Source organism: Dendrobates tinctorius, unplaced genomic scaffold (genome assembly GCF_039654945.1).
Source record: "Dendrobates tinctorius isolate UK_male_01 unplaced genomic scaffold, ASM3965494v1 ptg000008l, whole genome shotgun sequence".
Lineage (NCBI taxonomy): Eukaryota > Metazoa > Chordata > Amphibia > Anura > Dendrobatidae > Dendrobates > Dendrobates tinctorius.
In genome coordinates, this window is record NW_027361676.1 from 74420602 (window position 1) to 74434576 (window position 13975).

Genomic DNA, 13975 nt, shown 5'->3' on the forward strand with positions numbered 1-13975 from the left:
TGGTGCCAATCACTGATCTCAGGGATGATGCTTAGGTAGATGGTAACAAGACTGCTGAAACCACTGATTGACTGCAGTGGTCACATAGATAGACAGCATATGATTGCTGCAGAGAAATAAAAAGAGTAGCAAATTCATCAGGTAAGTAATGGGTCTTTTTTTCTGCCATTTACTGCTTGGTTTTGTCATAAAAAGAGCACAGTTCTATTACTCTGCCAACTGCAGCTTCAGAGTAATGTGAATTTGTGAACTTTCACGACAATGGACAATTTGTTTTGAAAATACAAGTAGTAATGAGAATGTGGCTAAACCTTTTCAAAAATCTTCTGCACTTTAATGCTAGACCCTTAAAAAAGAGAGAATTTTTTTTTTTTTTACCTTTCCAGCTCTGGTATTTGGGAAACTTCCCTATACTTTAGTGTTTTGGTCAGTTGAGATTAGGAGCCAGATCCTTGAGATTCCCATTGATTCAGGGATTGTACAAGATATATTTTGTTGGTCACAATTGCTTAAAGAAACATAGTCCATGAAAAAAACTGCCGAAAGGTGTGGGTTCCGGAATTGAGAACCTTACTCATGTATGGAACATCCAGTAGATTTGCTAGAAATGTACAGTAAATGGTAGGAATATCTCTTTAACATATGATTTCTAAGTTTCCCGCAGTGACCAGTACTTTATTTGTGCTTTATTATACTATATTGAGAAAGCATTAACACTTCAATCTGATATCTAATTTATTTCAGACTCTGTGTATCTGGGTCGCGACTTGTGCCTACCGTATCACCTTTACAAAGAACTGAGGAGTCCACATCTAGCACCAGTTCTTTGGGTTCTGATTCATCAGTTTATTCCTTCCTGGAGGAAGAGATCTACGATGTGGAAGGCACTATTGAGGAGTACCTTGCCTATGACAGCAGAGAGCAGTAAATAGCACATTTTCTTACATTAGTCAGTTAGACTGTGACTATTAGCAAACAGTACATATAAAAGATCAGTTTAAATTGAACAGTCTTCAGATTGCTGATAACAGTCGGCTAAAGGCCACCATACAGACTAGACTAATGTAAGATGAACATGTCTATATCAACAGGTTACGCTGACGCTATAACGTGTCCAATTTCGGACTGTCAGCCACTTTCTTCTCTTTGAAATAAGCCTACCGTAAAGATGTCTCCTATAGAGGAGAGCTTAGCTGAGTCCTCTTTATAGACGGCCAAAGTGTCTGTTGGCCAAAGCATCGTTCTGCCGACAGCCATCTAATATGTATGGACATTTTAAACCGCCAACACATAAACTTCATCTTTAAATCTTAATCTGCATATGAAAATATTGATGTTTAAGGATTGTAAAATTAAGTCTTCTTCAACCATTAGTGATGATGAAGGCATGGATCAAAAGAAAACGCAGCTTCATCAAAAGAGGACTAAGCAGGGCATTCCTCCTGTCTCCCCCAATGACTGCATGAAGGACACTGTTGCTGCAGAAGTTTTTGACGATACTTGGAGGACTATTGTGGAATCAGTGCAAGAGCTCCTCATTAAAACATGGGAAGTCGCCTCAGGTACACGAATGAAGACAGAATGGGACATTACTCTGTTGTTGGAGTGCAGATTGTAACACATGTTTTGTTGGGACGACTGTGTACCCACTTCTGATATTTTCGTGCTTATGTTTTGCATATGATGAAGGTACCACGATAGTATAGGGGACAGTAAACCTACAACTCAGAGTTCATGAACACAAATTAAAAGTTATTTTCTACAGGGAACACAGGTTTTCTCTTCTCCAGATTTAATGCACAGTCTACATACAGTATAGCAGGGCTTTAGCAGCTTGGTTGGGATAAAGCTTAGTTACTTATAGTTTTCTGGGCCAGGCATTTTTTTCTGCAGTCAATCTGAAGGCAGCTTGCCAATTCCTAAGAGTGCAATGTGATATAATAGAACACTGAGAGAAGCAGGAAAAGAGAGTTGGCACCTGACCGCCGTTCCAGCAGGAAAACAGAGCGAACTCCTGACTGTGCATATTGCACGCTGTTAAGATTTGGCAAGCTGCAGAAAAAAACGTCTGTCCTGGAAACCCCTCTAATCTAGTCTTTTACGCAGCAGTAATAACGTCCAGTAAAAATGTATCTGTGTGCAGAATGTCATTGTCAATGTAATACATATCATTAGCCAATGTAAGTGCTGATCTCCTTCTAGTTGACAGATAAAATGGAATTTACATTTTTTTCCACGTTATTTAGCCATTTCTAAGTATGGTAAAGCATTAAACATGTCAGTAAAAAAATGGAAAAATAAAAAAAAAACAAAAACAGCACATCCATGTCCTGTAGGTTGGATATTTCTTGTTGAGCTCATTATTCTTGCAGCATTGAGAATCTCAATGATTTCACCCAACCTTAACTTACTTATTTAGGGGTAAGATTGATGCCATTTTAGCCTTACCATGTATGAGACAGTATTTTCAGCATGTTTGGACCAGTTCGGCAACACAGGATTTGTCAGGCAGGATTCCTTGATTTCAGGAGGTCCAGCATTGCCATATTCTTTTAACAGGGCTATAGTTGAAAAAACATTTTAGTTTTCATTGTAACCAATGTGAAATCTCGAATTTCAGTAGAAATAAAGAAAGCAGGAAAGATCCATAATTCTACTAACCACTACCTTCAGCTTCCGCTTCCACGGATAACATCAGGATCAGCAGGTGTTCCTCCATCACGAGGCTCGGAGGCACGGAGCATTTCCTTTGGTGCTTATGTTTTCTCATCACAGGTACAATCTATGATAACGCAGCGGTTCCTCCAACTGCCCCAATCTTTATCTGTCATTGCATCTAATACTATGTCAAATATCGTTTTGATCATTTCCTACTGTTTTGTAGACAAGTCGTAACTTAAATAGTGACTTGAATGGAGTGATGACAATACAAGCTAAACCTCTTCAGCACCGCCATGCTGGCCTAGTAGAGAAGACACAGTATGTATGCTTCATTACTTGGGACATTACCATGAAAACGTTAGACACACTGGAATAGCTAGGCTGAGTCTGCCAACTGCATTCTTCTGTTGCGTGATAACTCACAGGATCAAAAAATGTCAGTAGATTTTGGCAGTGGGTCAGAACTTGTGTGTGCTCATTTGACTCTTATGTTTTCCTAAAGTCAAGGAAAATAATTTTAGTGGTTATAGTCTATCGGTGAGGCACAGTCTTAATAGTTTAGTTACATATAAAAATTGAGGCACTGTTGCGCCCTAGGAAGGGCTTGAAGCTTACATTTGCAGTTATACTAAGAGGCCCAGAGTTTGAGTATACTACCAAGAAGGATGGAGCTTGGTGGTTGTATTACTGCTAAGAAGCATGAAGGCTAGTGGATATGCATCTATGAGGCAGTCTTGGCGCTTACATTTATCTGAAGCACAAAGCTTGGTGGTTATACTAAGAGGCATAGAGCTTGGGCATTATACTAATAAGAGACATAGAGCTTGGGAGTTACACTACTAAGGATGGAGCTTGGTGGTTATACTACTTAGAAGCATGAAGGTTAGTGGTTATTGTCATGTCTCTGGATTCGAGCACTTGGTTCTGTGGTTGGTGTCTCATTCTTCTGAGCCACAGCAGCTTTACCTTTTCTTTGGGTGTTTCAGTTGTGTTATCTTTGTTTCTGTCGGTTTTGGGTAACAGGTGTTATTCATTTACGATGTTTGTCTACCCTATCACCTTTCATGTGCAGTTTTAAATACCTACCGCTAGTGATGTTTCTTGCTGGTGATAGACTTTGTTGGATTCATTCACTTAGCTGTAGTTTGTGTTGATTGCAGTTGTTTTCTGTGTGTGATTTCTTTATTCCTTAGGGCTTTTTCCTAGTATGAACAGGTATTTTTACATTACCTGTGTGAATGTGCTTTGGCAGTCATAACAGTTATCCTTCTAAGAGGCACAGAGCTTGGACGTTGCAGAATAACAGTAATCTTCTCCACTGTCTCAGCCAAGCTACCTGGGGCTAACAGGAAATTATCATAGCACACCTTGCACTGCTTCACTAGTTCATTGTATAACTCATTCAGGAAACAAACTCTCTCTCAGCCCAGGTCTCCAAAAAAGACCACAGTTTCTGGTGCATTTAATTTTTTTCCACTTTTTTTTTTATAAAATAACTATAGTGTAACCATATTTTTAAAAGGAAGAAACAAGCCCTACTTATCACTGTAGTCCTCCTGCTGCTCTGACAGTCTCTGATGGACCAGAGATGTTGACATCTCTACCACTAGTCACCTGCACACAGTCCGTAGCCTCAGTGGTCAACTCTAGTAGTCACTTCCAGTCTGGTGGAGACTGTTGGATCAGCAGCACTGGAGCAGAGGAGGATCTCAGTGGTAAGTATGACTTGTCTTTTTTCTTTTATAGGCATCCCTACACTAAAATGGGCAGAAACCTTCCTTTAACTACAATGTTGCACTGTAAATAATTATGTATGCTGAGTATGCAACTTATCGATAGCTGTAAAAAAATTGCCTTTATGAAGACCACCATGATCTATACTCCAGAACAGTCACACTTTGCTTACCAGTCATTTACAAGAAAAGTGTACACTGTAATTTCCCTGTTAAATGAAGTCTTGGTATTTGCATGTATTAGAGAGCTATGTTGTACAAAGCATATACAGTGCCTTGCGAAAGTATTCGGCCCCTTGGAACTTTTCAATCTTGACCGACATATCATGCTTCAAACATAAAGTTACCAAATGTAAATTTTTGGTGAAGAATCAGCAACAAGTGGGACACAATTCTGAAGTTGAACAAAATTTATTGGTTATTTTAAATTTTTGTAGAAAGTCAAAAACTGAAAAGGGGGGCGTGCAATATTATTCGGCCCCTTTAACTTAATACTTTGTTGCGCCACCTTTTGCTGCGATTACAGCTGCAAGTCGCTTGGGGTATATCTCTATCAGTTTTGTACATCGAGAGACTGAAATTCTTGCCTATTTTTCCTTGGCAAACAGCTCGAGCTCAGTGAGGTTTGATGGAGATTGTTTGTGAACATCAGTTTTCAGCTCTTTCCACAGATTCTCGATTGGATTCAGGTCTGGACTTTGCTTTGGCCATTCTAACACCTGGATACGCTTATTTGTAAACCATTCCATTGTAGATTTTGTTTTATGTTTTGGGATCACTGTCTTGTTGGAAGACAAATCTCCGTCCCAGTCTCAGGTCTTTTGCAGATTCCAACAGGTTTCCTTCAAGAATGGTCTTGTATTTGGCTCCATCCATCTTCCCATCAATTTTAACCATCTTCCCTTGTTAGGAGTCGGATTTCTGCGTTTACTCAGCAGGGATCCAGATCCTCACATTCTGCACAGAAGGCTAAGTCCTTCTGTTCTCTTACTGGGCATGCTCATGGGACGATCTCCCATTGGATATCGGGAGTCATGTGCTCAGGTCCCGCTCCAGTTCTCATTGGTCCATCTCAGAGATCTGGAAGCATGCAGAAGGTCCCGGCTGCTATAAAAGGCGCGCATGGCTGTTCCGCCATGCGCTAGTATAGACTTACTTGCTGCTGTGTGTATGAGGACGGATGCATGATTCTGGTGACTGACTCATTTGAAACCCCTTCCCTCTTATATTACGCTTGTGGATAGGGACTGAGTTAGAATCAGCGCCAGCGCTCCTCTGCTGCAAGACCCACAGCTGCTAGCGTCCAACATTGCGCTTACGCCTTGCCTTTGTCGTTTAGCGCCAGTGTCCACGCCGCGCTGCAGTAGCAGCCTCCTTTGCGTTCACAGTGGCAACGCCGTGCACACGGCAGGTCTAGACGGACGTAGGGCCGCCGTCTTGGGCTACTCCTGTGACTGTATACCGTGTGTGCGTTTTTTACTGAGTACTGTGACTACAACAGGCTCAGTTATTTGTGTTTGTACTTTTTGCATCTCTGTGAGTTAACTGAGATTGCTCTGCGCACCTGGGTGAAGTTTAACCCTGTGTGCATTTCCGCCATATTGCTCCTGCCACCACTTAGCAGCGGTTATATCACCTACTGCACGGTGGACCCCGAGCAGCAAACGCACTTTATTATTATTTTTATTTAGTGCGTTCCGCCGTTCCTAACATCCCTGTCCCTGCTGAAGAAAAGCAGGCCCAAACCATGATGGTGCCACCACCATGTTTGACAGTGGGAATGGTGTGTTCAGGGTGATGAGTAAAAATCGAGGCCGCGGCTTCAGCCGATGCTAGGCCGTGGCCGGAAGTCCCAGCCCCCGGTGTCGCGTCACGATGGCCCCGCCCCACGTGGCCGGGGCGGACGCCGAAGAAATTTAGGCCCCGGCTTCAGGCCGAAGCTAGGTCGCACACGGAAGTACCGCCCCCAGGATTCCTTTTTTCTTCCGGGGGGCCTGCCCGCAGTTGTGGCGTGCAGAATGAAGCGACGCCTCGCACGCTGAGGACACAGGGGACACAGGACTGGGGTAAGTGCTGCCGCCTAGCCCCACAGAGAGGCCACACTAAGAGAAGCGAAGAGCTCCCTCCCCGGCGTTTTTTTTCAGCGCGGATGCCTGACAGGTACAGCATGTCAGGAAAACCTAAGGCGCATACGTTTTTATATGTTGCATGCATCTCCTGTTGGTCCGCGGGTGCAGACCAAGCGAGTATGCGAAGCCTGCGAGTCTGAACGCGCTCAGGAGCCCTCCCCTGCGACCAAGCCCAGTGTACCAAGTCCCCCGGAATGGGCGTTATCATTGTCGTAATCTATGGCGTCACTTATGAGAGCAATCGTGTCCCTTCGGGCCCCAGATAGGGGCAGGGACAGTGGCTCTCCTGTCTTAGAGGGGTCCTCTACCTCACAGGAGCCTCCGGCCTGTTGGGGCCGCTCTCACTCCAGGCAGACCCGGGGGAAACGGACCCACACGGCGTCTCCCGGTCCATCCGATGCCTCGGCATCCATGAGCTCTGCTTCTCGCTGCTCCCTGCCACCAGCAGTCGATAGCGAGCAAGGCTCGGACTACGACTCGGACGAACCTCTTGACCTAGATACGCCGGGTGGTCAGGAAACGGTTGACAGTCTCATAGAAGCCGTCAACCAGAGGATTGAGGATGATTCCACTCTGGCTTTGGGCCATAAGGTGTCATTTAAGCGAGTCAAGCGTCCCCATAGAGTATTTTGCACTCACCCTGAATTTGAGGACACAGTGCAACGACACAGAGAATGGCCGGACAGGCGTTTCTCGGGCCAGAAGGCACTCGAGGCGAAGTATCCTTTTGCCCCTGATCTCCGTAAAAAGTGGACGGAATCCCCAATGGTGGATCCACCTGTCTCGCGCTTGGCTACAAAAACTCTACTATCCGTACCTAGTGGTTCTTCTATTAAGGAACCCACTGATCGTCTCATAGAGAACTTGGCTCGCTCAGTGTTTGAGGTATCCGAATCAGCACTCTCTCCTTCGTTCGCAGCAACGTGGGTAGCCAAGGCCATGATTTCTTGGTCAGAATCATTGAATAGAGCCTTGCAAGATATAGATCTACCAGCTGAAGTATCAGAAATCACAAATCAGATAGCCATGGCGGTGGACTACTTTATCAATGCATCTTTAGATGCAGCCAACTGCACGGCAATTGCGGCCGCAAATGCAATCTCCATTAGGAGAGCGCTGTGGTTAAGGACATGGCGGGTTGATTCAGCCTCAAAAAAGTCCTTGACAGCGCTACCATACCAGTGTGGCCACCTGTTCGGAGAGAAGTTAGATCAGCTCATCTCCGACTCCACAGGAGGCAAGAACGGTTTTCTTCCTCAGCAAAAGGTCAAACCGCCGTTTCGTCACCAGTTTCAGGCGCATTTTCGGGCCTTTCGCAACCCCGGGTGGACGACAGCGGCTAATTCTGCTGCGTCAGGGTGCCCCAACCAGAATAGGGACCGCAGGTCTCATATACAGTAGAGCCAACCCATTGGGGAGGATGCGTACTAACCAGTCCAGGTCAAGGGGATCCAGGTCTCAAAGATCTTCAGCCAAATGATTCGGGGCATTTGTCAGGCGGCACCAGCAAGGTAGGTGGTTTCACCACACCTGGTTCAATGTCGCACACGACACATGGGTGAGAGAGCTGGTGTCCACAGGGTACAATATAGAATTTGTCAGGTACCCCCCAAGATGGTTTTTTCTTTCCTGTCTTCCCAAAGTGGATGCCCCGGGCAAAGGCTCTACTAGGAGCCATCGATTCGCTCAGCCACAAAGGAATCATCATTCCAGTACCGGAAAACGAGAAGACTCAGGGCTTCTATTCCAACCTATTTGCAGTCCCCAAAAAGGACGGGATTGTCAGGCTCGTTTTGGATCTAAAGCTCCTGAACAAATTTATCAGGATCAGACATTTCCGGATGGAGTCTCTCCGTTCAGTCATATCGGCAATGGGGCAGGGAGAGTACTTGGCCTCTATCGATATCCAGGACGCTTATCTACATATCCCCATTTTCCCTCTGCATCAAAGGTTTCTGCGCTTCGCCATCAACGGTCTGCATGTTCTGATTGCAGCACTGCCCTTCGGGCTAGCCACTGCCCCCAGAGTGTTCACAAAGGTCATGGCAGTCCCCATGGCCATCCTGCACTCCCGGGGCATAGTCGTATTCCCCTACTTAGACGACCTCTTGGTCAAGGGCCCTTCAAGGTGGGCATGCGAGGAAAGTGTCAGCATCACGCTAGATACTCTTGCCTGGTTAAGGTGTTTGGTCAATGTAAAGAAGTCATCCCTTGTTCCAGCTCAGAGAATTTCCTTTTTAGGGATGACCTTCGACACTTACCGAGGATTGGTAATTCTCCCTCGAGACAAGGCTCTAGCCCTCCGGCAGGGAGTGCGAGTACTGCGCCAACCAGTCCCTCACACCATCCGTTTCTCCATGTGGATTCTAGGAAAAATGATGGCGGCAATGGAAGTGATCCCGTTTGCCCAGTTCCATCTTCGCCCCCTGCAGCACGCCCTCTTGTCATCCTGGGACAAGAACCCATTCACGCTCGATCATCGATGCCGGTTGTCCTCTCAGGTCAGACAGTCACTAGAGTGGTGGACAATCAGTTCCTCCCTTCTTCAGGGAAAACCCCTTCCCCCAGATCAGTGGCTGGTGGTCACAACCGACGCCAGCCTCCTCAGCTGGGGAGCGGTTTTTCGTCACCACACAACCCAGGGACGGTGGTCACCGCAGGAGGCACATCTCCCGTTCAACTTGTTGGAGATACGGGCGATCCGGCTTACTCTGCAACAGTTTCATCACCTTTACCAGGCCGCCCCGTCCGGATTCAGTCGGACAATGCCACGGCAGTGGCTTACATAAATCACCAAGGGGGCACCCGCAGCAGGGCAACCATGCGCGAGGTAGGGCACGTGCTTCACTGGGCCTAGAGGAACCACTCCGTGATATCGGTGGTCCACATCCCAAGGGTAGAGAGCTGGGCGGCAGACTTCCTCAGCCGGCAGGGGCTTGCATCCGGGGAATGGTCACTACACCCAGAGGTCTTTCAGCAGATTTTCCAACGGTGGGGAACACCGGATGTGGATCTGATGGCTTCCAGGATGAACACCAAGGTGTCCGTATTTGTCGCTCGGTCCCAGGAGCCGCAGGCAATCGCCATGGATGCGCTGGTTCTGCCATGGAATCAGTTTCGCCTCCCATACCTATTTCCCCCGCTGCCATTACTTCCGAGGGTCATCAAGAAGATCAAGGCAGAAGGGGTGCCAGTGATTTTGCTGGCCCCAGACTGGCCTCGTCGGGCGTGGTACGCAGATCTAGTGCAGCTGCTCGTCGATGTGCCATGGCGACTGCCAGAGCGCCCAGATCTACTTTCTCAGGGGCCGATCTGCCACCTGAACTCAGGGGCTCTGTATTTGACGGCTTGGCCGTTGAATCTTGGATTCTGACGCAGGCGGGGGTTGGACGCAAAATGGTTGCTACGATGGTTAGCGCCTGTAAGCCTGCCTCAGCACGAATTTACCACCACACCTGGAAGGTTTTCTTTGTATGGTGTCGAGGCAGCGGTTGTTCTCCAATGAGATTCTCCATCCCTAATATCTTAGCTTTTCTCCAGTCTGGCCTAGACTCAGGCTTGGCCCCCAGTTCTCTCAGGAGACAGATATCGGCTTTATACGTCCTTTTTCAGCTCAGGATTGCTACCAACTTGCAGGTAAAGACTTTCATCTAGGGGTCTCCCACTTGGTGCCTCCCTATAAGGCACCTATGGACGCCTGGGACCTTAACCTGGTCCTAAGTGTTCTGCAGGAAGCTCCATTTGAGCCGCTACAGGAAGTCTCTTTGTCATACCTTCCCTGGAAGGTGGTGTTCCTGGTAACTATAACATCAGTCAGGCAGGTCTCTGAGCTGGCAGCGTTATCTTGCCGAGCCCCGTTTCTGACCTTTCACAAAGACAAGGTGGTTCTTAGACCAGCTCCTCCTTTTTTGCCAAAAGTCGTTTCCTCGTTTCACATTAATGAGGATATTGTCTTGCCCTCTTTTTGTCCAGCACCGGTACACCGTGTGGAAAAAGCCCTGCATACGTTAGACCTGGTGAGAGCACTCAGGAGGTACGTGTCGCGGACGGCACCCTTTTGTCAGTCAGTCGCACTGTTCGTGCTCCCTGTAGGTCGCAGGAAGGGACTCACTGCCTCAAAATCAACCATAGCCAGATGGATTTGTTTTGCTATTCAGGATTCCTACTGCATCAGAGGCGAGCCGATTCCAGCAGGGATCAGAGCACACTCTACTCGGGCAGTGGGTGCCTATTGGGCGCTTCGGCACCAGGCTTCGACGGAACAGGTTTGCAAGGCAGCAACCTAGTCCAGCCTGCACACGTTTACTAAACATTACAATATCCATACTCAGGCTTCAGCGGATGCGAGCCTGGGCAGAAGGATTCTCCAAGCAGCGGTGTCGCATCTTTAGACAGGAGGTGCAGGTTGCTTGGATCGGTGAGTCAACTTCCCACCCAGGGACTGCTTTAGGACGTCCCAAAGTACCTGTGTCCCCAATTGAGGTGAAGGAGAAACATGGATTTTTGTGATAACTCACCGTAAAATCCTTTTCTCCGAGACGCTCATTGGGGGACACAGCACCCACCCTGTTAGCCAAGTTGGCTTCTGTTTGTTTAATTAATATGCTCTTTGTATGAGATTAGGGTGGTTATCTTCTAGACATGTTCTTACCAGTATTAAGGTTGATGTTGTCTGATTTTTGTTTGATCTCCTACTGCTTTTGCAACAAACTGGTTTCCGCCCGCAATCGGGGCGAGGGTGTATACGGCGGAGGAGGAGCTAACCTCTTTTTTTTCACTTAGTGTTAGCCTCCAGGCAGCAATAGCATACACCCACAGTACCTGTGTCCCCAATGAGCGTCTCGAAGAAAAGGATTTTACGGTGAGTTATCACAAAAATCCATGTTTCTTCTTGCCACTCTTCCATAAAGGCCAGATTTGTGCAGTGTACGACTGATTGTTGTCCTATGGACAGACTGTCCCACCACAGCTGTAGATCTCTGCAGTTCATCCAGAGTGATCATGGGCCTCTTGGCTGCATCTCTCATCAGTCTTCTCCTTGTTTGAGATGAAAGTTTAGAGGGACAGCCGGGTCTTGGTAGATTTGAAGTGGTATGATACTCCTTCCATTTCAATATGATCGCTTGCACAGTGCTCCTTGGGATGTTTAAAGTTTTGGAAATCATTTTGTATCCAAATCCGGCTTTAAACTTCTCCACAACAGTATCACGGACCTGCCTGTTGTGTTCCTTGGTCTTCATGATGCTCTCTGTGCATCAAATAGAACCCCTGCATTTATACGGAGACTTGATTACACACAGGTGGAGTATATTTATCATCACTAATCATTTAGGACAACATTGGATCATTCAGCGATCCACAATGAACTTCTGGAGTGAGTTTGCTGTACTGAAAGTAAAGGGGCTGAATAATATTGCATGCCCCACTTTTCAGTTTTTGAATTTCCATAAAAATGTAAAATAACCAATACATTTCGTTCAACTTCACAATTGTGTCCCACTTGTTGTTGATTCTTCACCAAAAATTTACATTTGGTATCTTTATGTTTGAAGCATGATATGTGGGAAAAGGTTGAAAAGTTCCAGGGGGTCGAATACTTTCGCAAGGCACTGTAATTCCAAATTATGTGTATACACGAGAAGCGATGTGCAGTTTACACACATGCATCATAAATGTAATAGTTAAAAAATGATTTGCTGATGTTTTTATGAATTACTATCCAGGAAAAATAATTGTCTATTTCCTTTTATTTCAAGTGATCAAGAAGATAAAAGTTTATCTGTTATGCCGAGGGTTTTAAACTCTGCACGAAATCGACTTGGAAGATTGAGTGACAACAGTATTTTTTCATCCTCTCGGATTCTGCACACTCCTTCTAGGAAAACAGCCACTCAGCGAAGACTGCCTTCTCTTACATTAGATCCAACACAGGCAAAAACACCCAATGTTTACAGTGATGAAGTCCTCAGGGGTACAAAGCTGTGAGTATGTGCAGGGAACATGCAGTTCTTGTTATTGCTGCGCGGTACATTTCTAGATGGTTTGTTTACCACCAGTTTTGCACTGGGGAACAAGGCATATTACTGCAGGTACAACAAAAGTCCTTTCTTTATCGCCTTATTGGGGGACACAGATTACCATGGGTGTATGCTGCTGCTTCTAGGAGGCTGACACTATGCAAATCAAGAAAATTAGCTCCTCCCCGGCAGTATACACCCACCGTCAGGCACCAAGTACCTCAGTTTGTGCTTAGTGTCTGTAGGAGGCGGACCGTGATCTCCCCAGATCCTCAGTTAACGTTTCCCTTAGGTTTTTAGTTGATTTCTCATTTCTCATTTATTTTTCAGATTCACGTCGGGAAACAGGGTGTGAGTCTCACCCTGTTTTCCCATATCAGGCGGCTGAGCGAGCAGTGTGGTGTCTCCCACATCGCAACTCTCTGTACCGCAGGCAGGACTTTTTCCCTATCACCTTCCGGTGCTATGGGCTGTGGACAGGTGGCCAGTCCTTGCCAATCCTCCTCCTCACCCCTCTCTCGGGACAGGGCTGAGAGGAAGACGGCGGTTGCAGGAGGTTTACGCCGTCTTCTGCAGGATGCGGGTGCAGAGGACCTTCCCCAGCGGCTTGCCTTCTGCTTGTGGGCCCCTGTGGTCATCCTCTTCAGGGACGTCAGGTAAGTACCTGTACGATCCCTCCAGCCCCACATTATCACCAGAGAAGCCATCGGCAGTAGCAAGCGTTCCCTGTTTGAATCTCCCGCCCTTTTTCCCCCTGCCTGCCGCGCGCCGATCTCCTCAGCCGCGCACCTCTCTCTCTATTCAGGGGGACACAGGACAATGCTTTCATTACTCCAGCCACAGCGGGGGAATCAACGGGCATAGTACCTTGAATATCGGCGTTATTATTCTTCTGAATAGATATCAGGCACGGGGCTGCAGCGCCTTTCACTTTCATTTTCAGCTCCCGCTCTCAGTGCTCTCCCTCCTCCCTCTCTGAGCGCGCTTCTCTTCGTGCCTTTACTAGCCCATCACAGGGCTTCTTTCTCTTTTGCTATGCCAGTCCCCCTCTTTACCGCGCCCCCCCCCGTTGCCTTTTTATCCAATCGCGGCTCAGCCGCTAAGCTCCGCCCTCCGCCTTCATCATCCAGTATTTCCTGGATTTCACTTCTCTTCCTGCGCTGCTTGGGGGACACTTCGGCGTCCTGCTGCTTGTCTGAAACTCGGTAGGCTCTGCTCTGAGGCTCAAATTAGCTCCCCTCTGCAGTTTCCTTCCTAATTCGTGCGGCCATTCAGCGCAGTTTACTTATGCCCAACCCTTCAAATGATCTCTGCTTCAGGCCCACCACTACCCACTACGCCTGTGCACGCTGTAAAAAGAAGTGGGCATCAGGTCAGTCGTCCCCCTTCTGCCCGTCCTGCAGTCCTTCAACTATGTCTGCCTCTCATGAGCACA

General features: G+C 47.1%; 1 protein-coding gene across 2 annotated transcripts in view; it reads left to right on the plus strand.

The window, feature by feature from the left end:
• Positions 1-13975, plus strand: part of FAM149A (family with sequence similarity 149 member A) — a 77463-nt gene that overhangs the window by 27752 nt on the left and 35736 nt on the right. For both annotated transcript variants that reach the window (XM_073578783.1, XM_073578775.1), the window contains exons 6-10: positions 745-924; positions 1375-1562; positions 2621-2775; positions 2885-2979; positions 12280-12504. In XM_073578783.1, the coding sequence (XP_073434884.1) occupies positions 745-924; positions 1375-1562; positions 2621-2775; positions 2885-2979; positions 12280-12504 (843 nt within the window). The remainder of the gene's footprint in view (positions 1-744; positions 925-1374; positions 1563-2620; positions 2776-2884; positions 2980-12279; positions 12505-13975) is intronic.